The 25,403-nt window shown below is 47.6% G+C and overlaps 1 protein-coding gene and 1 long non-coding RNA gene across 11 annotated transcripts in view; one reads left to right on the forward strand and one right to left on the reverse strand.

Moving 5' to 3' along the window:
* Positions 1–14,523, forward strand: part of LOC119564090 — a 44,662-nt gene extending 30,139 nt beyond the window's left edge. The window contains exons 3-7 of one of the 5 annotated variants that reach the window (XR_005222968.2): positions 1,374–1,689; positions 4,576–4,676; positions 6,749–6,856; positions 10,727–10,860; positions 12,980–14,523. This is a non-coding gene — a long non-coding RNA (uncharacterized LOC119564090). Of the gene's footprint in view, positions 1–1,373; positions 9,256–10,726; positions 10,861–12,979 lie in introns of all 5 variants that reach the window. The other 4 variants (XR_006287287.1, XR_006287288.1, XR_006287286.1 and 1 more) reach the window with 4 other exon arrangements.
* Positions 1–22,077, reverse strand: part of LOC102943066 (SLAM family member 5) — a 30,611-nt gene extending 8,534 nt beyond the window's left edge. Inside the window, exons 1-5 of one of the 6 annotated variants that reach the window (XM_043534940.1) lie at positions 21,637–22,077; positions 7,477–7,797; positions 4,601–4,867; positions 2,852–2,899; positions 1,349–1,456 (exon numbers count right to left, since the gene is read on the reverse strand). In XM_043534940.1, coding sequence (XP_043390875.1) covers positions 1,349–1,456; positions 2,852–2,899; positions 4,601–4,867; positions 7,477–7,797; positions 21,637–21,688 — 796 coding nt within the window. In that variant the 5' untranslated portion in view covers positions 21,689–22,077. The remainder of the gene's footprint in view (positions 1–1,348; positions 1,457–2,851; positions 2,900–4,600; positions 4,868–7,476; positions 7,798–21,636) is intronic. The other 5 variants (XM_043534938.1, XM_043534939.1, XM_043534942.1 and 2 more) reach the window with 5 other exon arrangements.
* Between the last annotated feature and the right edge of the window lie 3,326 nt (positions 22,078–25,403).

Genomic DNA, 25,403 nt, shown 5'->3' on the forward strand with positions numbered 1-25,403 from the left:
CAAACCAAGAGCAAAAAGTCTTTGCTTCCTCTGTGGTTTTCAACCTGCTCCACACCTGCAACCCTCCCTGTCCACCCAGGGCTCTTCCTCCCCCACTAGGGGAAGAACAGGCTGGTGGTGAAGAGAAGCAGAGAAGGGGCCTTGCTGCTAGGATGCTGAGATCCTGCACAGTCTCCAGCTGTTCCACTCCCGGGGGCAGGGACTTCCTTGCTGGTCTTTGCAGCCCCCCACACACACACCGAAAGCTAATCCAGTGACCCACACTGATGGGCTGTAGAGGGTAATCCGCAGTCCCTTCCATGATTGCACAGGCCAGGACTTAGGGAGAGCCTTACACACTGAAAGTGGGTGGAAATGGCCCCCTGAGGGCCCCCTTGCACAGGGGACCTCCCTGGCTGTGTTGGAGCTGGCAGAAGGGCTCTGCACCTGTCCTGCCTCAGCATGTGGTGTAGGGGACAAATCAGGGGTGTGGCTGGAGTGTGCTGTGCCTCAGTTAGTCTCAGCAACCCAGGGCCACAGGGAACAAGAGGGAGCAGAGCATAATTAGATCAGCCTCGGGGCTGCTCTAACTTACAGCAGGGGAACATGGGGAGCAGAAAGGTGGCAGAAAACCACCTGACCTCTGTCCTTGCTCCAGAAAACAGCACCTGACAATTAGGGCCCACTGTAGCAGCTCTAGGTAGCAAGGAATGGGAGCTGGGGAGCCAGAGAGGACCACAGAGTCCGTCTTTGTCCGGCAGCCTTGATAAAGAATCCAGTTTGTATTCCTCAGAGCCCAGCCCTGCCTCTTCTTTACAGTGAAAGTCATTACAGGCTGCTCCAGCCTAAGTCCAGCGGGAGAGTTATTCTCCCCAAGGGGCGTGAGGGGGTAATCTGCCACCCCTTCTCTGCAGCGGCCAGTGGAGTTACACTGGGGGGGATTCTTTGCAATCTGTACCAGCCCCCTCCCTTGGCTTTGTTAGCAGCATTGCATCTGCCGCAACCCAAACGCCTCCTAGCGCAGTGTGCTCCTACCAGGGGCTGGGGCTTTGCAGTCACAGTCCCGCCTTTGATTTGATTTGATTTGATTTGATTTGATTGGGGACTGGTCCTGCTTTGAGCAGGGGGTTGGACTAGATGACCTCCTGAGGTCCCTTCCAACCCTGATATTCTATGATTCTATGATTCTTTGTACTCTGTCAGCTCCGAGGGGCAGGGGCCTTTGACTTGCAAAGCATCATGGTCCTGCCTCAGTGCCGGGGGCCGGACGGGGTGACCTCTTGAGGCCCCTTCCAGCCCAACGTTGCTATGATTGATGCCTATGGTGCTACAGAAGCTGTTGTTGTTCCACCCCAGTGAAGAAACTTACCTTTTTTGCGCCTCTGCTTGTACAGGAACCACAGAGCAATGATGACAAGGACGATGATGACCACAGTAATTGGAACGGCAATTGCAGCCCTACGGGCAGATGGTGGTACTTAAAAGGGAAGATAAATGAACTCAGTGACAGTGAAGAAAACGGCCATGAGATGTAACAGAAAAGCGCATTCTTCCTCTACCCTAAAACAGGGAGCCCGTGTGGGCTGCAGTTCGGCAGTTTTCCAACCGTCTCCCAAGAACCACCAATAGTTTGCAGATTCCTTTCTTGCTGCTAGCCAAGCAGTCGGGGGATGTTTGGGAGGCCAGGTCCTACCTCAGCAATGAGTGTTGGTAAATAACCCTCATTCAGAGACCACTGTTTGTCATGCCGACCAGTACAGCCTCCTTGTTTGCTTGTCCTCCCTCGTCTGTCTGTATCCAGCTGTCTCCTGTCTTATCTCTTTGGGGCAGGGACCCTCTTTCTTTGGTTCGGTGTTTGCACAGCACACTGGGGTCCCGGTTCATGACTAGGGCTCCTAGCTGCTACAGTAATACACACAATGCATTATTATTCTAGTTTAGCCACTCCATGGTTTTACGGTGAAGGGAAAATGGCAGATGTATTGTGCAAGGACAAACAACAAATTTAATTTAAAAAACAAACAAACTTGGGGAGCTTTGGGCCTCAGTCGCATTCACACCATGGCCCCTCCCCACCACTCTGGCATTGCAAAGCAGCCTTCAAGTGAGTGTAAATATAATTTCCACCCCTGTTTGAGACCCCTTTGTGTTGCCATTGCCAGGTAAAGGCGCCATAGGAAGAGCTTTCAAGGAGGAAATACAAAGCGCCTGATTCACATTGACACTGAGTTCAGTGGACAGACAAAGCCAGAAGTCCATGGAGCTAAGCCGATTTCTATCTGCTGAGGATCTGTCCCATTTTGTTTACGTTCCTCCAGATTCTTTCAGTACTCCAGCCCCGTAGGGGACCCCAGCAATAGCTTGAGTTATTTCCCTGAATCAATGCCAAGGCTTCCTGGTGTGTCTCCGCAGTGATGTGTTCCAATGGAGCAAAAGGATTTCTTCCATTTGAACCCAGGTTTGCTCCTGATTTACCACTGATTGGGCCAGGGTCCCCAGCTAATGGAAAGCGGCATAACTGTGTTGACTTCAGTGGTGCTCCACTGATTTACACCAGCTAAAATCTCCAATATTGCCAACCCTCTAATGTCCAAAAATCATGAGATTCAAAGTAATAATCAAATTTATTTTTCTTCTGTTTATTGAGCCCTTAGGGGTCCATAACCACAAGGACTAGAAACTTAGGTCTCTCCCCCCCACCACCAATGAAAGATGTGATTCTCATGTAATACCCTGATTCCTGGAGCTTGGGCTTGAAGAAAAACACCAAATATCACAATAAAATTGTGAGAGTTGGCAGCACTGGATCTAGCCCCCCGAGACAGTAATTAGCTGGCAGTTAAAAGCAGACAGGACGGTAGGAGTGGCTCACCAGTGAGGGTGGTTGTTGACATCATGTGGTAAAGTGGCGTTGTTGCAACTTGTGTGATGGTACGCAGCATAGGGAAGAGAATGGGGACAAGGGAATAAGTGTATCTGGAAAGACTCCATGTTCCCAATGCAGACCCAACGCCAAGGAAAAGCGTGTGCGGGCATGAGTGATATCCCTTGTGTGCCCACCCACCACCCATCCTCTCTCCACCCACACCTCTCACTGTGGGGTACCAGGAAGCAGGAGGGAACTGATAGGGCAATTCTCTTCCCTCTGGATTTTCGCTAGAGGAGGAGCCAGTGTTAGAGTCTGTCTCTTCCCTGGGGGGAAGGGCAGCTGGAGTTTATTCTTCCTTTTTCCACCCACCCTGGTAGAAAAGGGACAGCTCTTCCTGCATGTGAAAGGAGGCAAGTAGGGGAACTCCCAGCCCCATGGACTGTTCTGCTTCTCCCATCAGGTGTTGGGGCTGCTCCAGCTACTGCGGGGATGACTTGGGGGCCTCAAAACTTTCCCAGCCAGGCACCAGCTTCTGCTACTACCCCTGCCCCCAGTTCCTCTGCTTGAAGAGTTCTCTCCCACCTCCTGAAGAAGGAGCAGGAGGATGCAGATCCCTGCTCCTTCTGGAAGCGCCTAAACATTAAAGCTGAGCAAAAATTTCCATCCCACGTGACTTTCCAAAATGTTGACATTTGTTTTCATCCCAAATGATGACGACAAGTCCAAATACTGAAGCTTTTCACTGAACAACAAAATTCAATTTGGAAATGTCAGAATGGAATAGTGTGACATTTTTAATTGCCATGAGACATTTAGACATTTCCAGAATCACAACATTTTCTTATGGGTCCGTTTGATATCAAACGGCCTCTAGCTATGTTGCCACGCTGCCTCCTGGGAGTTGTAGTTCTGATGCTTCCCACCCCTCAGCTTTTCATGATGGGTCAGGTTCCCTGCTTGGACTACATCTCCCAAGATGCACCACAGCCAAGCCGGATCAAGCAGAGGGGAAGCCACAGTGCATCATGGGAGATGCAGCCCAGACAACAAGTGTGGCGCATGGGATAGAATGGGGCCATGAAGCACACAAACTAAAACCCCTTTGCGGTACCACAGCACCTGAGGCAGATGTAGTTTAACACTGAACTGTTCAGAAACAAAATATTTCATTTAGATTTTCCTAACAGGGAAATCAATCTTCTGGGCAAAATCAAAATTTTCCTGTGCAAAATTTCAGCAGCAACTGCGTTGTCAGTCAAAACCATTCTGACGAACGATTCATGAGCAGCTTTACTAAATATCACCAAAAAATGCCAGTCTGGTGATATTTATAACCCAGCCAGGACCTAGAACGGCCAGAAACGTTGTGCCGTGACTTGAATCTCAACATTTCCAGCCTTGAACCAAAAGGATTCTGGATCCTGTTCTTATCCCATATTGGGCCTTCCAATTCTGCAAGGTTCGCCCATTACTAACTGAAAAGGCAGCTGGGGTTTGCTTTTTTAACTCCCTGTTAAAGAAGCTCTTATACAGTTATGCCTGTTAGGGTAAAATTCGGTTCTCAGTGAAACGTTCTCTTTGCTCTCCTGTAACACAAGCAGCGCTATAAAACTATCACTGTTACGAGCCTGATCCTACCAGTGACTTGGGAGAGCAGCACGTGGCAGATTGGCAGGAAGGGGTCCTTTAGCTTCTATAGACGGTTTGTTTGTTTTTGTTTTAAACAGGAGTCTTTCCTGCAGAGGGACTTACCTACACAAAGGTCCTTTGCAGAGGCCGTTGTGGAGCTGTGACTGACGGGGTTCTGTGCTGTGCAGGTGACGGCCAGGTGAGCATCACGGGGTCCCTGGAAGATGGTCAGAATGGGTCCAATGGACACCACAGCGCCCCCTGCTGGGCGAGTCCAGCTGTAGGTCACATTCTCCCCTCCATCCCTGACGGTGCAGCTCAGGTTGTAGTTACAGGTTTCATTCACACACGTCACTGAGTCACAGACGATAGCTGGCTCCGGTACTTGCTCTGCGAGGGGTAGAGAGAAGAAACGCAAATGTGAAAACACAAATCTGATGAAAAATCACTGCAGGTTCTTACACGCATCTGCCCAAAACTACCAAGAGAGCAGAAGCATTATTATAGAATGAAAGGAAAAAGACCTATTAGGTCACATCCTGTGCCAGATTTAAATGACTCAAGAGATGGAATCACCCAGTACAGATGCGTGCGGAATGTGATATTGGTATTCAGATGATATTTGTATCAGGAGTCTTTTCTATTCAGAAATATCCACGTTCTGAAAATCTTCTACTGAGGGTTAATATTTCGGTGCACTTCGCATCCTTTATTATTAGCCAAGGCATCACATTAGGGGATCCATTTTACAGATAATATAACTGAGAAGTCGCACAATGTCATTTCCAGCAGAGATGGAAATAGAATCCAGGTTTCTAATATAACAGAGCCAAGTACCATTCACTTTGCCACTCTGCCTTTCAGAATGAATGGGCCAAATTATGTGCTTGGTTATGCTGATTGTATCCTGCAATAATCACTTGACAGTACTTTTTCTCCCAGAGACAGGAATAAAACCCTGGAATCTTATTCCTTAAGTGCAGAACCACAAATAATTTTGTAACTCACTAGCAAAATGTGTTTTATTAAATTTCCCTACCCCCAGGAACTGGTCCACATAAAGAATAACAACATACTTCTTCTACCTGTTACTCCTATAACTCAAGGGGGAGCTATCTGGGCTATAGATCTGTGGAACTCCCAAATTCAAACCCTGCTGAAAATCCATTCAGGGAAACAGTAATATCCTATCATGTACTTAAAGACTGATGCCTTTCACTGGCACTCAATCCAGAGACTTTTAAGCTGACATTTATGATTATAATGTACATGCAAATTGTTTGCAAATGTACAAATTAGCTCATTGAATAATTTGCATTAAATGTCACACATGGTGGTGCACAAAACTTGGTTTCTATGTCCAGCTCAAGCTGGGGGAAAGCAGAGAAGAATGCACCAGGCAAGCTCTGATGTCTCCAGGCATTATGCTCTGAAGGGCAGGTTTAGGGCATTACGTTTCAAATTGTAATGTTTATTTTGGCTTTCAAAAAAACAAAACACAATGGAGATTTTAATTTCCTCTGAAAATATTTTCATTTCATTTTGATTCTTTTGGTTGAAAAACTGAACATTCTGTCAAAATCAAACTGTTTAAGCGAAACATTGCATTTTTTAGAAGAACCTTATTTTTCTACCAAAAGAAATTTCTGTTGTAAAATTTGGACCAGCTATTCTTATGTTATTAAGCTAGACGTTATTATTGCCATTGAAAAAGTCTGGGGGCTGTGAGAAAACCCATTCAAGTTCAGTTTGCAACAGGATTTCAAACTCTGAAAGTTTCATTAAGCTTTAAAAAAACTTTACACAGAAACCCGGGAACTTATTTATACTAAGGTCCCTTTACATGGCTGTGGCACTGTAAAAAGACCTGAAAGTGAGTCCAACTGTAATTGAAGCCGATTTTAAGGTTCATTTACAATGGTCAGAGCAGAGTAAAGCAGCCTTAGTATTATTGTCTAAAATATAAGCCAGTTATGTGGCCACACTTGCGGTTTGTTATTAAGAATGTTTGAGAGACCAACTAACCAAGCTTAGCCAAGTTTTATTAATGAAAGACACAGCAGTAGGAAAGAGTTAATACTTTACCAATCCTTCTGGGAAGCAATTCCTGCAGTGTTCGGTTCACCTTATGCAGAAGATGTGCTCCGAAAATATGCATTTAAACTACACTAGAGCGATATTTATAATATGGTTGTTTCCAAGTTAGAGAGCACGCTGAACCTTCCCTGAGACTTAACCGACCAACCAGCTATTTGTCTCGTTTTCTTGTAGCTTCCTTATCATTTGTTCTGGATACCACATTCCGAGTACCTGTTGGGCCATGGAGGTACATCCCAACCTGTACGAGGACACACCATTCATGCAACTTGCCTTTGACAGGTTTTGTATCTGCCAATGCCAAAGCTGACTTCACCTTTGCAAAGCCTTATGGGTATTACCTTAGCATGAGCTGAAGTGAACAGCATTGGGGGAAAGGCATAATGTAATTTGGTTTATATGGCTGCCCATATGCTGTGTGTAATACTATATTAATCTGGGGTGTGCTGCGCCTGACATATGTATATTGGCTAACAGTGTAAGTGAGAATTCAGACCAGAAAATGGAGGTTTGTCTTTAAGTGCTGCAGTATGGCTTGGTGCAGGCCCCTTGGTGCCATCTGCCCATTTCTAGGGCCTGATTTTCCTCTCTTGTGGCTCAGCAGCTTTACAGTTATGTAACTCAATTGACTTCGGTGGAGGTACTCGTGATTTGCACTGGTGTCAAGAGGAGAATCACAAGCCTAGTGTGCAAATCTCCATGGGTCCTGGTTCTAATTACACAAAGGCCCTTTATGTCACTCTGGCAGCACAAAGGGGCATCAGTGTAACTGAGAATCCTGCCTGCAGAGTTTGTTATATCAAAGTTTAATATTCTGTGTAAAATGCTCAGTGTGTAACTTGTACATTGTTGAATGTTACAATTAACAGAAAGTTACAAAAAAAAATCCACCCCAGACTTACTGAACACGCGCAGCAGGAAGTGTCTGTCTATGTCTGTAGCTGTCCTGATTTGAGCTTTGTAGGTGCCCGTGTCCTCCATCCTCAGGCTGCTGATTTGAAGCGAGTAGCTCTCGGCAGGGACGCTCAGGCGTCCCTCGTAGGATGCGTCTGACACAATGACATGGGGGGGGTTTCCTGCCGCTACAGTTACTACACTCCTCGTTGTGTTTCGTGTCCATGCAACAGTTTTAACTTGCTCTGCTGGGATCCCCAGAGGGAAAGTGATGGAGCCCCCCAGAATCGCGCTCAGCTCCGTCGTGCCTGCCTCTGCTCTGGAGGATCCTGCGTGTTTAAAGAGAATAAAAGGGGCTTTAGGGAACAGATTGAGCGTAGATTGTTACGCTCAATAGAGCGTAGAACAGATTGTTAAGGACAAATTAATTTCCTCTTCCCAAGCCCTGTGAAGGATGTCCAAAGAGAAAATAAGTTAATTTCTTTCAGTTTACAACAAATGAGCCTATGTAAGCCTCTAAGTATATTTACAACTACTTACCCAATGACACAGAACATGATATAGGACTAGTACTCACATTAAACTCATCCCCAAACATCGGCACAATATTCTCTTTCCAGTCCCCTTGTCTCTAACATTTGAACACTTGGGCCTGAATATTTTCAACATACCAATCCCTAAATTAGCCAGCACCCAAATCATTTAGGGCATCATAGGCCAAAAGTGACAGCTTGTATCTGGAAACAAATTAGAAATCAATGAAGATCTAATAACTCCTCCCCCCTACTTAGTGACATGTGAACAAAAGAGATGTAGAGCCCCTCCCCCCTCAATCAAATGCTCAACAAAAAGTCAGAAAATAACAAGTTAACACACTAATACACCCCCACCCCCTGCCACTCGCTATGCTTTGTGCCTGCATCCCAGCCCCATCTTTCACCTGTACATTGTAGATTGCAAATTTCAAACTCTAGGTGGAAGGGATCTTACTTGTCTGCAATGTGTCTAGCCCCTCGCTGGCAATATGTAAATGTATTATTTATTATTATTACTATGATTTACTATCATAGCTCCTCAGCATTATTCTAAGCACCTCACAAAGCCAACTAAAGTCATGGGGCTTGATTCTCAGTTTCACTCAGGCTGCTCTTTACTGATCTGACAGCGTAAAGGGGCCTTAAACTGGGTGCAACCAAGGGTGCTGGAACAATTCATATAGTGGGGGGGCTGAGAGCCATTGAACCAAACCTATGGGTGCAACTGTAACTGACACCCACTTCAAAGCCCCTTTACATGGCCGGAGCTGTGCAAAGTGGCCTCAGTGTAAATGAGACTCAGGTCACTTATGGTAGCTGTCACAGACGGGGCAATGTCCTGTAATGTCTTTGGGAGTCTACATTGTATTAAGTGTATGAATGATTTATGTACCACCGGGGGGGAGGGATTGTATGCATTGCACGAGGGGAGGGTTACCACAACTCCTCCAGGAAGTGAAAACAGGAAATCACTCAGTTTGTAACACCTCCAGAGAGGTACTACCCCCTGGTGAGATTCTCGTGTTCTGATTCAAACTCGATTCTCCAGAGACCAATTGACAAAGAGGGGCCTTTTTGATAAATTGCCTGAGCTTGAACTGACTCAGGGCCTTTATTCTGGTTCCTGATTTAAAGGTTGATGTCAACTTGTAACAACAGGGAAAACCCAGCTGTGGGCTTTGAAGGACTGACACCTACCAGCGCCAGAGGTTGGAGTGGGGGGTGACCTCCGGCAAACTTTTTAGCGTGCGTGTAGGTTCTTTGATTTTCTTATATGCTTTCTCTGTAATGCTTTTACCTTAAGAATAAATGTGCTTGCTTAGAAGGAGCTGTCTGGTAACACATCTCCATTGGCAATGCACTGGTCATAGCCCTAGAAGAGAAAGCAACACCCAGGGGCTGGCTGCTAGGCAGACTGGCTGGGTAGGGATATCAGAGTTAGAAGGAAGAAGCAGGCAGGTCTCCACCCAAGAGAAGTGACAGCTGGAAACCTTTAAATGGGCGCCCATGGGTGACCACACAGGTGCAGTTACCCTGAAATGGAGACAGTGGTGTTTATATCCACTTTGTACTGATGCGAATGGTTATACAAAGTTCAGGGCAGGGGAAAACCAGGCACATGCTTCCTGCCCTAAAGAGCTTATCATCTCCACTTGGCCTGATGGAATGACTTGCAACAGGATTTGAACACAGAGCTTTGCACACGCCTCGACCCCTCAAGCGGAAGGAGTCCCTCCATTTCTGGCAGCAACCATAGGCTTTTATTCTCGCTGCGGGCCAGCCGCGAGAGGTAGACGCACGATCACTGTGAGCGTGTGATACCACACGACAGTTAGGGACCATAAACACACGAAAAGCTTGAGGTGGGCGGTTGGGGGAAGGGAAAAGGAAAGGCCAAGGTGACATGGTAACTAGGGCAGGGTGAAACTTTTTGGATGAATCGTTTACTTGCCATAACCTGCAGTTGCAGGGTGACTGAAGCTATTCGTGTCAAGTTCGCGGAAGAGTTTTGACTGAACTGAAAAATGTGAAACATTTCAGTTATGTCGAAATGAAACATTTTATCATGAAAGAACTTGTTTTGATTTTCCAGCATTTTAAAGCAGGAAAGGCAGGAATTTACCTTATAAGCTTCCGCCTAGTGGTTAGGGCACTCAGCTGGGATGTGAGAGACCCAAGTTCAGCTCCCTGCTCCAGGAAATATTTAGTTAGCTATACAAGGTGGACCAGCTTCAAGAGGAGAGATTGAGACAGCCCCCCCGCACCAGAATATCCTATAGCCCAGTGGCCAGTGCGCTCTCCAGAAATGTGTGTTTGTGATCCAAGTTAAATCTCTTCCCCCCAACATCAGGCGGGGGGGTGAGGATTGAGCCCATGCCTTCCACATCCCAGGGGAGTCCCATTCTCTGAGCCATGATGGGGTGCAGTGGAGAACCAAGTCTGTCTGATGATGGTGCAGGGTGGGAAGGGCATAGAGGAAAACACGGAGATGCCCGGGAAAAGAAAATAAAGGGTGGGGGGAAGGTATGGGGACTGGTGTTGCAGCCAAAGTGGGGAGGGAATGGGAAAGGAGACCAGGTCTAAGATGCAGGCAAGGCCAATAATAAATAACCATAATGGTCCATATGACCCTGCTCCTCCCATGTAAAGGAACAGCTTGGGATTGTATTGTTTTTCGCTGTTAAACTTAAAGCTAAAGTTTTACCGGTATTACCCTGGGTAGGAAACAGCAGCTCACCCTGACCACATGGGACTGACAAATATGGAAACCCACCGAGCCTAATCTAGCTGGACAAGACAGGAAACGTCTCATCCCCTGCGGGTTCATTAACTGGATGTGTCAGAGACCACAGCTTGGTAAGAAGTGTAAGGCCAAATGTATCCCTCCTACAGCTCCATGGAGCAGTCACAGCTCTGCAATGACTGGACAGAGACACAGAGCCCAGGGTCGACTTTACTATGTGTGGGCTCTAGACCAGGCAGGCAGGGAGAAGGCCTGTCTCAGTTAGGGATCAAGTTGCAGGAGCGATGCACTAACAGTTTCGGATCAGATTCTGATCCCTCACTCGGTGCGTGCCACCTCACAGTACTGCCAACCTGGAGTGTTAAAACTCCTGAGTCAAGCTCCTGAAAATCACGAGAATTGCTTAGAAATCATAAGAATTTTGGATAATAAATTTTGGGCCCTTTCTGTGGGTCCTCTAGTGTTGTAGCCTTTACGGGGTCACGACTTCAAGCTAGAAACTTACTTTTCTTTTTAAAGGAAAGCTGAAATTCTCACTTAATCACCAGACTCCAGGAGCTGGGGCTTTAAGAAACACCCCCAAACTCTGACTTTGCTCTGGAAGTAGTTTGTTGGGCCACATTCTGTACTCTTGCTCCTGTTGAGTGGTACCTTTAAAGCCATTTGTGGTGTAAGAATCTATCTAATATGAGTAAGAGGCATTAGAATCTGACCCTTAGGGTACCTCTACACTGGAATAAAAGACACGTGGCCCGGCCGCGGCTGGCCCGGCACAGGTGACGAGGGCTTGGGCTGTGGGGCTGTAAAATTGCTGTGTAGACTTTAGGGGTCAGGCTGGAGCCTGGGCTCTGGGACCCTGCGAGGGGGGAAGATCTCAGAGTCCTGGCTCCAGCCTGAGCCCAAACATCTCCACTGCAATTCTGTGAGCCTGGGTCAGCCACAGCCATGCCCAGGTCTTTGATTGCAGTCACACTCTGTGTCTGGATAGTCTGTACTCCATTAAAGGCAATAGGATGGTTTGACCCTGATGTCTACAGTGCATATGAGTGCATCACATGTATCAGAGCTAGCTAATCAAGCCAGCTTGCTAAACATCGCTGTGGCAGCATGGGCTCGTACAGGGGTTCCCAAACATCATTGCATCGTGACCCCCTTCTGACAACAAAAATTACTACACGCTCCCAGGAGTGGGGACCGAAGCCTGAGCCCTCCTGAGCCTCGCTGCCCCAGGTGGGAGGGGGGCAAAGTCAAAGCCCGAGCCTGAGCCCCACCACCCCAGGTCGGGAGGTGAAAGCCAAAGCCCAAGGGCTTCAGCCCCAGGCAGGGGCTTGCAACCTGAGCCTTGCCACCCAGGGCGGAAGCCCTTGGCCCTGGGCGATGGGGCTCAGGCTTCAGCCCCGGGCTTCAGCAAGTCTAACGCCAGCCCTGGCGACCCCATTAAAACAGGGTCGCGGCCCGCTGTGTAGTCCTAACCCCCACTTTGAAAAGCGCTGGGCTAGTACAATCGCTCCTGGGACCCTGGGTACGTACTAGGGTGGCAAGCCTGTTCCACCGCCCCGTCATTCTGGCTACATGGCTGTTTTTAAGGAGTTGGCACGATCAAGGCTAGCTCTGATACGTGTGTTGCAATCACACCTAACTGCCATGTAGATTTATGCATCCAATGAAGTGAGCTGTAGCTCACGAAAGCTTATGCTCAAATAAAGTGGTTAGTCTCTAAGGTGCCACAAGCACTCCTTTTCTTTTTGCGAATACAGACTAACACGGCTGCTACTCTGACATGTGCCATGTAGATGTAGCCTTCAGGTATTACCGCCTACAGCTAGGCTCCGAGGGAGGGTTTATTTATTCTCGTGAGTTGCCCCAGGTGTGCACATTCTTTGCCCCCTCCCTATTCGCGCTCCTTTTGCCACCTGAGTTTAGGGCAGTTGGGTGGGGGGGAAGGTCTGTCATTTATTTACATCCTGGGTGGCAGTCACAGCTCATTCCTCCTCACTGACTACAACCGGGATCAGATTTTGAGTAGCTCTAAGCTTGCGTGATCCACTGTGGAGGTTACATAGTTACAGAGATTGCGCAGGCTCAGCTTGGGTCTGGTTTACACTAATGCCTCATCAGCAGATTCTCCTGTGGAGTTGGTCCTAATTCACACCAGCGCCAGTGAGGCGAGAATCAGGTGCTTACTGTGTAGGGTAGCAGCACCCAGAAGTGGTTTTCTGTTCTTCTTTCTAGTCTCCTCAGGACTATGAAACATTTTCTGCGCACAGCTAAGAAGCCTCACCAGAGGAAGAGCAATAGAGATGAGTGACGATGGAGAGATAATCTGGGGATTGGTGATGAAATCCAGAGCTCTGCCTCTACATCCCTGGTCCAGCTGTTCAAACCAGGTACTGTGGTGGCTGTTTAGTGGATGCTGTGTGACCTGACTTGATGAAATCTATGCAGAGCCGAATGGACACGTGTCCAAATGACAATCTGGTCCATTGCTGGCATCTAGAGGCCTAGGACTGAATGATACATGGAGACTGGATTCATCTCTGACTCCTAGATGTGGTCCCTCCAGGTCTGGGTCCAGGCAGATGGGGAAGTTTGTGCTGCCATGGTACACCTGCGGGTGGAGGACTTGTGTCTCCAGGGTTGTCAGTTTGGTGCCTTTCACCAGCATGAAATTCATCAAGGATTCAGCCCTGAAGTCCTCCATTGGTCCAGACTCCCCCTTATGCCATCTGTCACGCAGTCCCTGGGCGATGCTCTGGAACTGCGCCCTACGAAGCCAGTCAGGACTCTGGGGGAGCCTCCTCTCTGGGAGCAGCCTGTCTGCAGGGCAAAAAGCTCACACAGCTTCCACCTTCCTGGGGCTGACCTCGAAACATTCAGCATCCTCTGCCCCTCCATGCGCTTCCCACAGTGAGTCCGCCCAGGCGGGGTCCTGGGGAAGCCAGAGGGTCCTGCACCCCAACTTCACAGTCAGACGTGACTCTCAGCCAGCCAGTAAAACAGAAGGTTTATTAGACGACAGGAACATGGTCTAAAACAGAGCTTGTAGATACAGGAAACAGGACCCCTCAGTCAGGTCTGTCTTGCGGACGCCAGAGCCCCATCTGGCCTCCCTCCATTTCCCCAGCCAGCTCCCAACTGAAACTCTCCAGCCCCTCCTCTCCTTTGTCTCTTTCCCGGGCCAGGAGGCCACCTGATCTCTTTGTTATCCAACACCTTTAGTTGGCACCTTTGCAGAGGAGGGGCCCAGGCCATCAGTTGCCAGGAGACAGGGTGTCGGCCATTCTTTGTGCAGACACCATCACACTGGCCCCCTAGGGCTCTGCCACAATCACACACCCTTATTCCACCACCTAGATACTTAAGAACTGCATAGGGGAAACTGAGGCACACACAGTATTCAGAGAAAACATTAAGAACATTCCCACTTTGTCATATCGTCACTGGAAGATTTGCTGAAATTTTGGGGCTGGATGCTACCTTCCCAAAATTAGTCAGGGTGTTGTCAGCTGATTTGATAATTAAGACAATGGGCTGGGATCCAAGAAATCCACATGAGGTTCCCAGCACTGTCAGAGGCTCATATGTGACCTTGGGCAAGTCACTGAATCTGTCTCAGTTCCGCCATCTGTAAAAATGGGGATAATGATCCTCCCTTTGGCCTGTCTAGTCTGTAAGATCTTCAGGGCAGGGCCTGCCCATTGCTCTGTGCATGTGGAGGCCTAGCACAAGGGGGCCTGATCTCTGCTGGGCTAGTGTAATAAATATAAATCTTCCAATTTTTTGACTAACTCTCTGTTCCTCATGCCCTGCAAGTAGTTAATTCAGGACAATGGCACAGCAAACACCAGAAAGATCAGACGGAAAGGATAGAAATAGTGAAAGAAGATGAATGAAGCACATTGGCTTTAAAACCCTAATGGGTGAGCTCCTGGCCCCATTGAAGTCAACTGAAGTTTTGCCGTTGACTTCAGAAGGAGCCAGGACTTCACCCTGTGAGTGGGGAGATGGAAACTTGATTCAAGAGCTACCATGGGATTGGTGGGGCCAATCCGGTCTTCCTAGGTCAGTCTGCCTGCCCCACGAGGTTAGTTCCAGAGCTCACAGGACGGTTATAGGATCCTGAGTTTATTTCCAGCGCCTTGACCATGACTCAGAATCACAGTAAGATGACAACGCATGGATACGTGTCAATCATCATGCACTGATGTGATGTCATGGCCCGATGATTGCCACATGGCAGTGTGGTATCATGATTCTGATTTCAGCATTTGGTCAAAGGCACGTAGGTGGCGAATGGGAGTACGGCCTTATTGTGAAGTGCCCTGATGGAGCATCTACCCCAGCTGGAGTCTGAAGAATGTACAGATGGAGGCCCCGGTTCTTCACCATATGGCACCTTGAGTAGTCATGTGCACCTCTACAGATCCTTCAGCTTTATTGAAGTCAACAGAGCTACTCTGATTCTGGCCCCCGACTGTGCTACACCCACTTTGCACTTACTTTTCACACATGTAAATGACAGTACAAGGTGCTAAGCCGTGGAAAAATCAAGCCGAGAGATTGGAAATGAGGGTGTGAAGAACAGAGTTTGCTGTAAGCACTGTGAGCTAAATAGGTTCCATTTAGGCTTCATGGTCAGGCAGTGTTTAAAAAAAGAAGGTCCCTTAGCTCTTACAAATAGAAGTGGACAGAATATAGATGATACTTCTCCTGACCGCAGCATTTGTGATCTTCCTTTGTCTCTGTAGGGGTTTGCAAAAAGAACAGGAGGACTTGTGGCAGCTTAGAGACTAGCCAATTTATTTGAGAATAAGCTTTCGTGAGCTACTGCTCACTTCATCTCACGAAAGCTTATGCTCAAATAAATTGGTTAGTCGCTAAGGTGCCACGAGTCCTCCTGTTCTTTTTGCGAATACAGACTAACACGGCTGCTACTCTGAAACCTGTAGGGGTTGGGAAACTTCTATTTCTAGTGAAATTGCTTCACACAGTTTCTGAGAATTCATGATGTTAAGCACCAGTGAGAGGGAACTGGACCTGAAAATAGAGAACCTGGTGCTCTATTTGACTGGCAGATAGCTAATGTGACACCAATTTTTAAAAAAGGCTCCAGAGGCGATCCTGGCGACTACAGGCCAGTGAGCCTAACTTCAGTACCGGGCAAACTGGGTGAAATTATAGTAAAGAACAGAATTATCTGACACAGATGAACACGATACGTTGGGGAAGAGTCAACACGGCTTTTGTAAAGGGAAATCATGCCTCACCAATCTACTAGAATTCTTTGAGGGAGGTCAACAAACATATGGACAAGAGTGACCCGTGGCAATGGTGTACTTGTACTTTCAGAAAGCCTTTGATGAGGTCCCTCACCAAAGGCCCTTAAGCAAAGTAAGCTGTCATGGGATAAGAGGGAAGATCCTCTCATGGATCAGTAACTGGTTAAAAGATAGGAAACAAGGGGTAGGAATAAATGGTCAGTTTTCAGAATGGAGAGAGGTAACTAGTGGTGTCCCTCAGGGATCTCTACTGGGACCAGTCCTATTCAACATATTCATAAATGATCTGGAAAAGAGGTGTGGCAAAGTGAGGTGGTAAAATTTGCAGATGATACAAAATTATTCAAGATAGTTAAATCCAAAGCAGACTGCAAAGAGCTACAAAGGGATCTCACTAAACTGGGTGACTGGGCAACAAAATGGCAGATGAAGTTCAATGTTGATAAGTGCAAAGTATTGCACATTGGAAAACATCATCTCAACTGTCCATACGAAATGATGGGGTCTACATTAGCTGTTATCACTCAAGAAAGATCTTGGAGTCATTGTGGGTAGTTCTCTGCAAACATCCACTCAATGTGCAGCAGCCGTCAAACAAGCTACCAGAATGTTGGGAATCATTAGGAAAGGGACAGACAATAAGACAGAAAATATCTTATTGCCACTATCTAAAGCCATGGTGTCCCCATACCTTGAATACCGCGTTCAATTCTGGTCACCCCCTCTCAAAAAAATATATCAAAATTGGAAAAGGTACAGAGACGGGCAACAAAAATGATTAAGAGGATGGAACAGCTTTTATAGGAGGAGAAATTAAAAAGACCGGGACTTTTCAACTTGCAAAAAGATGACTAAGGGGGGATATGATTGAGGTCTGTGAAATCATGACTGGTGTGGAGAATGTGAATAAGGAAATGTTATTTACTCCTTCACATAACACAAGAAGTAGGGGGTCACCAAATAAAATTAACAGCCAGCAGGTTTAACACAAACAAAAGGAAGTATTTCTTCACACAACATGCAGTTAACCCGTGGAACTCATTGCCAAGGGGTGTTGTGAAGGCCAAAACTATGCAAAAAAGAAGTAGCTAAGGTCATAGAGCATAGGTCTAGCAATGGCTTTTAGCCAGGATAGTCAGGGATGCAACCCCATGCTCTGGGTGTTCCTAGCCTCTGAGTGCCAGAAGCTGGGAGTGGACAACAGGGGATGGATCACTTGATGATTGCTTGTTCTGTTCATTCCCTCTGAAGCATCTGGTGTTGGCCACTATCAGAAGACGGGATACTGGGGTAGACGGACCATTGGTCTGATCCAGTATGGCCGTTCTGATGTTCATCCCTTACTCACTGTGCAGAGCAACATAAAAATTTGCTCTAGCAGTTATAGTCCAAAGATATAGCAGAACTACTGAGAGAAAGAGATTAGAGAGGGTGGTATATATTGTGATAGACAGATGAGGACATATTGAGATAGATGGATAGACAGGTAGATATGGGGATGGGTGGATGGATAGGAATAGGTGAATGAATGGATGCATGAATATGGATGTATGGGGACGGACGGACGGACACATGTGGAGACAGAAGGGGAGCTAGACCAACAGCCTCACTGTGGTGCATGCATCTGCCTGTCCATAGCAGTTTAATTTGGTGTTATGTTCTTTGTGTGTTTGCTATGGGGATAAATTTTAGCAGTGTGCCTCCTGGGTAGGCCACAACAGCTCCCAGCAAGGGGTGTCTGAGTAGTAAGCAAGGGCTTTCTCTGGCAGATGTGTCCTGGGCAGTTAGCAGCCCTAGCTGTGAGAAGGGTAGTGGTGGGGCCTTTGGAAAGGACGAAGAAATTGGCTGGCTCCACTACAGAGAAGCCGGCTACTTCTAGAGGTACGGGACTTACGAGGAGGATGGACAAAGTGGCTGTGTGCTTGGCATCCTGCTGGGAAGAAAGGAAAAGGTTGAAAGGCGCAGGCAGGGCCTATGACTCAAAGTCACAGCCACCAAACACTGACCTCGGTAAAGAAGTTGTCTAGATGCCAGTCCACTCATGGGGGTTTTGCACAGTTTTCGCTTATGGGAAGTTGAGTTAATGCTTCCCTTTATTGTTTCTCTGCCTCCCTCTTAATGAGGTCTTCTGGTGATATTATTATGAGACTGGGACCCCATTGTGCCAGGCGCTGCACAGACACAGAGTAAGGGCACGAATACACTACAAGCGCTTCAACGGCACCACTGCAGAGCTGCACCTTCACCTCTGTAGTGCCACGGTGTAGACACTCACTGCCACAATGGTAGGGGGTTTTCTGTCACTGTAGTAAATCCACCTGCCCAAGAGTTGGTAGCTAGGTTGGCAGAAGAATTCTTCTGGTGACCTAGCAGAATCTACAGTGGGGGTCAGGTTGACCTAACTACAGCACTTGGGGTGTGAAATTGCTCATAGCCTGGAGCGACACAGCTAGTTCAACCTAAGTTTTAGTGTAGACCAGGCATCAGAAACAGTCCCTGCCCCGAAGACCTCACAATCCAAAGAGACAAGACAGACAAAGGGCAGGAGAAGGAAAGGGTTGTTGTCCCCATTACGCAGAGGTGAAGCATGGGGCAGATTTCCGCACGTATCCTGTGGCTCCCGCTATGCTGAGCTGTTCTGAAAATCTGACCTCTTCTTTGTGTCTCACAGGGTGAGCTCTTTTGAAAATGGCCATAAATTGCCCAGCCCAACTTGCCCAAGTTTATGGCAGAGGTGGGAATTGAACCCAGATTTCCTGTACCTTAAGCCCAAGACCATCCCTGCTCAAATGTAACGATGGGACCCACTGCTGCAACATGCCGGACCCCCTCAGTTTCTAGTGAGGTTAATGGCTGCTGAGAGCTATTAGCACCTGAGACCAGTTCTTTGGATTTCACGGCTATTACTGAGAAATCTTGCTGGCTGTTCCAATGACTCTACTTTCTAGGGGAAGAGGGAGAACAGGTGGGGCAGGGGATAAACTGCCTCACAGATATCCAATGTCATACAAGACAGGCTTGGAAAGGTTGAAGTTGCAAAGCGGAGAAGTGTCACAGCTAGGCAAGTCGCCACAGTGTAAGCAGCATCATTCAGCAAAGCTCTCTTAGGGTCCATCTACAGTGCATGTTAACCCATGTGTGTGGGACCCCCGGGCTTGTGGACTCAGTGTTCCCAATCCCATGTAAACCTGAGTTTATAGTTGCTGGACCCAGGTTTCATGGCCACGCTAATGTGTGTGTGCTACGCAGACCTTCTGAGTCGGGTCTGTGGCTTAAGCTGCATCCACACTGCAAAATGACAGGGCTTGAACCCCAGTCACAGGGGGACTCAGGCTGTGATCCTCCTCCCCGCAGCAGGGTCCTAGGACCTGGGTCCTGAGTGCTTGCTGACCCAAGACTGGCTGATTTGTGTGTAGCCAGAAGGTGTGCCTGGACTCAAACTTGAGTCAGAGCTTGGGCTTAGGGTGCAGTGTAGATGTCCCCAGTCAGCCTGATCCAATTCCCGTTGATGTCACTGGGAGCCTTTCCATGGACCTCAATGGGCACTGGATGGGCTGCACGGTCAGCAAATGATGCTGTAGCTTGCTCTCAGTCAGCTCAACTGCACTGGTCTGTCTTTTGTTGAGAAACGAAGTGGGGAAGTAAAGATCTCCTCACTTGTGCACACATTGTTTACCAGGAAGCAATTGGATGAGCCGCTGCTGGCATGTACCAGCATGGCAAGATCAATGCTGCAAAAGCTTTTTGGTAGTTGCCATCTGCTAGGGTGACCAGATGGCAAGTGTGAAAAATTGGAACAGGGGGTGAGGGGTAATAGGAGCCCATATAAAAAAAGCCCCAAATATCAGGACTGTCCCTATGAAATTGGGACATCTGGTCACCCTATGTGACCTGCCAACGTGGTGGAGCATGAAAGACAAGCCATAAATAGACCATTGTGTTTCATGATACAAAAGCACCTGCAGTCCACATAATGGCGAATGCGCAGTCTTGTACAACAGCCTTGCAACCCAAACTGATCCTAAAGAACTAGCAAAGTCCTAAACTCTGCCTGCTCTCAGAAAGGTGGGGATTTGCACATGGGCACACCTTTATTTTAAGCACTGCACTGCGTTGCTAGTGTGTTAGAAGTGCCAAACTTAAGTGTTCAAAAATCCTGAGTCAAGCCCCCCCCAAATCAAGAGATTGCTAAACCAATCGCTTCACGTTTCCAAGTTTTCTCTGCAACCAGAAGGGGTAGAAACTTTTTTTTTTTTTTTTTAAATAAAGGCAACTTGAGATTTTCCCCACAATCTCTTGATTCTAGTAGCTGGGACTTTAAGGAAAAAAACACCAAATATTGTGAGACATAAATCCATGAGAGCTGGCAACATGGTAAATTCCTAGGTAGCACATGCAGAATGAGTGACTCTTTCCTTAGCTACATTATAACTATACAGAAAACAGATAGTTAAACTAAGAGCTTGAAAATTGAGAACAGAATCATTCAACCAACAATACACCTCATCAATAATTTATGAGCGATAATCAATGATGAATCTAGCATGCAAAATGCGCCAGGCCCTGGACAAGGACGGTCCCCATTCTGAAGGGTTTACCATTTAATTTTCTAATTTAATAATTAAAAATATTGCCTGCCATCCCGCATCAGGATAAGACAGTGTGGCCCCTTATACACAAATCCAGACACACCGACATCAACTGGATGCAGGGATTCCAAGAGCTGGGGCATAATTAATAACATTCTGTTTTATCTTTCTGGATGGCTTACACTAGTACATGAAAGAGTTCACCACCATCAAGTACCATAAGCAACATGATGCAGGAAGCAGTGAAACACAAGAGATATGAGCCACACGCTAAAGAAATATCGTTATTCTGAAGTGCTCAGGGAAATGAGGCAATTGCTGGATTCCCAGGGCCCAAGTCACAGCCGCTGCTAATGGATTTTTGTTGTTGCCGTTATGAAATTTTGTAAGACTTCTAACCTGTTGCAATGGGGCACAAGATATTTTGTAAAGCCCCTTTCGCTCCCATGGTAGAGTTCAGTTCCTACTTCTGCAAGTGCCTGGCTTCAGTAATACTTCGAACAGTTATGGAGAGGGCAGGAATCACTAGCCCCATTTTATAGATGGGCAAAATGCAGACACAAAACAGCGCAGTCACTTGCTGTCAGAGCGGCACAACCAGGATTAGGCCCTAACTCTCATGAATGTCCCTGCTAGGTCACAGGGCCTGGAGGACCTGCTAGACTCCCCATTAGGCTGCTCCTACCGGAAGGCGACCCTGACAGATGCTCAGGGTCCAATGTGGAATGGCTCCGGTGTGTTGTAGCTTGTACCACAAACCCCGCTGTCATTTCAATGGCTGGCAGCCTCCACAGAGAAGTGGGGGACTGAATGAGTCCCAAAACCTGAACTGCCCTCTTTTGCCTAAAGGTAGCTCCCTTCAGGCCTGGAGGTGGTGCGCAAAGCTGCCCTGTATTGTAGCCCTTATGTCAATGGAGGAGTTTGGCCTCCAGCCTGTATATATGATAAAGTCAGGCGGGCATTTTCCCTTCAAACACACAGCAAAGGCAATGGACAAACTCCCTTCCCAGCCCTCACTTACCGGCTTTGTAGAAAAGGAGGAGAGTGAGCCATACACACCAAGGTGTCCCCATTTCTGTGCCGGAGCTAGGGCCGTTTCCTGTGGCTCGAACACTCCCAGGCTTCAGAGACAAGAAGCGTAGCCCCTTCCGCTTTTAACAGAAAGCACTCAGAAACCACAGCACTGCGCATGAATTTCCAGGCTACGTACTACTACTGTGCTTTTCAAACCTTTTAGCCTCTGAGTTTGACCCCCTCCACCCCTTCTAAATTAAAAAGGGGGTTAAGTTAACGGGGGCTCGGCACTGTCAGCCCCACATTGCTGACAGCCCGCGACCCCCATGTAACCACCTTGCGACCCCGAGGGGTCACGATCCCCCCAGTTTGAGAACCCCTGTACTACCGCGTCAAAGCGACGTCTGCGCTCCAGAACCCCGGCGGTGGCGCTAGGATGGGGTGCAGCCGCGCCCGGCAGAGCAAAGCTGGCGACGGCCACCCCGGGATGCGTAGCTGCACGAGTCTGGCAGGCTCTGGTGCGGGGGAAGGCAGCGGGGAACGGCTGAGCGCTGCTGAGAGTAGCAGTGTAGGCAGCCTGGTCTGGCAGGGAGCCGTGGATGGTATGGGTCTCGAGCTTTCGGGGCCCAGGACCCATTTGTAAATGTTTAGGGCCTGTCGCCTCCCGAAAATAGTCTGGGGGTGGAGGCCCTGGGGTGGTTTCGGTCAGATCCCGGTGGGGGATGGGTCCTGCCCGGCACTCGCCCTCCAGTGGCGGCTCCGGCAGCTCCCGTGCTGTGGGGCTGGCTGCATTTCAAAATTTCAATTTTGAATTTATAAAAAAAAAAATACTTTTTTTTTTGGAAAACGAACAGGAAAGTAATTGGAACGAAACCACTTTCCACACCTGGAAATGTTCACAATTCATGCAAAATGTTTGTTGGTCGGGTCCGTTCATAACCAAGGGAAGGAGCAATGAACCCTATTGCCGTGGCACCAGGGCCATTCGTTGTGAATCAGGGCTACAGCTATGAACCACTCAGGAGGACGCTCTCTGCCGGATAGTCATTACGGGAGTGGTCCGGAGTAAAGACTGGTGGTTTGTATTCGCTCAGTTACAGTATCGAAGGAGGGCTCACATTTTGAGGCCAGGTGATCCTAGCAGAACAGCTCACAGGTGAAACCTCTGTAAATGGAGGGGGAATGTGCCATTTACTCTGTGAAATACCAGAAGAATCCAAGAGAGAATGGGACAAGTCTTCTCGGGACAGGGCAGCAGTGCCTTGGCTGAGTTCTCTGTGTGAACTGGTACCTCTTCTCTGCCAGGTAAACAGGACTCATGGATATTCTATAAAAAAACAAGTAGCACGTACCCCCTCCCTCACTGATTTCTGCTCTAAACAGGAAAGCCCCCAAAACCTACTATTGCTCAGCAAAGGGGCAACAATATTAGATCTGGACTCCACTGGAAGCGTTCCTTTTAAAATGTGCTTGGACAAACTCTAGCACCTGGCTCCATCTCCCTTACACCGCTCTGGGCAGCTGGAGCTTTTCGTGCCATAATGGGGCATTCAACGCAGGAGGCGTTCAACAATGAGAGACCGTTCTACACCTCCTGCACCCAACCCCGCCACATAGGGGGCCTTTCGGGATAGGGTGGGGCATGTGGCTGGAGGTAGGAGCCGGAAGGTGCTGTGCTCTGGCATTCCACGTCCGCTGAGTATTCCCCACAGGGCTGAGTTCCTGCCACATCCTTTGGTTCCCCCATCAGCCTGAGAATTAGAGAAGGGGATAGGTGGGTTAAATCCCACACACTGGATCCTGCTGATTTACTGTATTCATGACATTTTCCCAGTACTGCTTAGCTCAGAAGTAGCATCTGCTTCCCCACAAGGTTTTGGTTCCGTTGAGTAGGCGAATCAAATGACTCGGCCAGGATTACACAATGAGGCGGGCGTTTGGTTGCTCAGGGAAGCCAGGTTCCTCTTCTCTTTCCTATGGGTTTGTATCATGATCCATCATCCTCATTATTGTTTGTTTCTCTAGAACTACATGCCTTTGTAAACCAAAGTGAACTGAGCACACATTCCTACCCCGCTTTCTGACCTGGAGGATCCCAGGACTTGGTGTATACATTATATATTACTGATCCCTTCACCCACCTCACAACTGCGGCCCGCTGTGGTGGAGGACCTGAGTCAGGAAAGCCTAACACAATAGAGCCACACCACACAATGGCACTGGGACAAGAAATCGTCTGTCTCCCGAGGAGACTGTAGGGAACTAGAATGCAACTACCCCCACTGGACTGCTCCACGACAGCCAGACTAGAACCCTGCTAGAAGAGCTATAGGATGTTTTATGATCAAGACTAGAGCAAGTCAAAAATTTCCATCCAAACTGTTTTCAGTGAAAAGGGGCCTTTTCTCCTAAACAAAAATGTTTGCAGGAAATTTTAATTTCATTCAAAAAATGTATCTGACAAACTGGGCATTTTCTGGAAAAAAATTAAAAAGCAAACAAAATGTAGTTTCTTTTGATATTTGCGTATGAGTAAAATACTTACGCTTTCCCCAACTAGTTCTAGGACCTCGTTTTTTTAAAAAAACCTCTCATCTGAAAGGCAGCATCTGCAGCAACCAGGAAACCCCCTACCAACATGCTAGTCACTGATCTTTGAATCACAAGCTTTCAGTGATATCCACCATTGGTGTCCAATCCAAGTACGGCTCAAGTCCAAATCTGCTTAGTTTATAATGTCAGATCTAATCCCATGGTGTGGTGATACGCTAGCTAACTAAACTAGGAACAAAAACAAAGCATTCATGAATTGTATGGCAGGTTAATGCTGTTCAGTTATTAGTTAATCTGGAAAATGAAAATTTACAAGGAGGAAGATGAGAGAGGAACGAGGAGGAAGTGAGCAACAGAAAGGAGGGAAAGCAAAAAAGGAGAAATAAGCAGAATTTCCATATTTTTATAAAAACAACAAGAAGTCCAATGGCACCTTAAAGAGAAACAGATTTATTTGGGCATAAGCTTTTGTGGGTAAAAAAAAACCCACTTCTTCAGATGCATGGAGTGAAAATTACAGACACAGGCATAAATATACTGGCACATGAAGAGAAGGGAGTTACCTTACAAGTGGAGAACCAGTGTTGACAAGGCCAATTCAGTCAGGGTAGATGTGGCCCACTCCCAATAATTAATGAGGAAGTATCAATACCAAAAGAGGGGAAATTGCTTTTGTAGTGAGCCAGGCAGTCCCTATTCAAGACCAAATTAATGGTGTTAAGTTTGCAAATGAATTGTAGCTCTGCAGTTTCTCTTTGAAGTCTGTTTCTGACGTTTTATATTTTTATAAGCTTCTCCACAGGGGATGTTGGTGCAATATTGAAACAAATCAAATACATTCATGAATGTCTCCTGGCAGCAGCCTGGGGTGGTAAAGGACTGTTATACCCAGTTTACAGATAGAGAATTGAGGCACAGAGGAAGGGTGTGGCTTGTCCAAGACCATACGGGTGGTCTGTGGCACAGCAGGGAATGGACTTCAGGGGTTTTTGCAGCTTAGTTCGGAGCTTTAGACACGAGACCATCCTGGTCAGTGCTCGGAAGGACAGTAAAGGACAGATCGCTCCCTGGGGTGCTGTGGACCTAGAGTGAAATTTGGTCCCAAAGGGTCTCCTACATCATGAAAATGCCTTGCAGCAACTCAAGGAGTGGGGGGAATTAATTCAAGGTCTGGTTGTCAGGGTGATTTTTTTCCCTTGGGCTGGTGATAATGACAGATAT

This window comes from Chelonia mydas, chromosome 24 (genome assembly GCF_015237465.2).
Source record: "Chelonia mydas isolate rCheMyd1 chromosome 24, rCheMyd1.pri.v2, whole genome shotgun sequence".
Taxonomy (NCBI): domain Eukaryota; kingdom Metazoa; phylum Chordata; order Testudines; family Cheloniidae; genus Chelonia; species Chelonia mydas.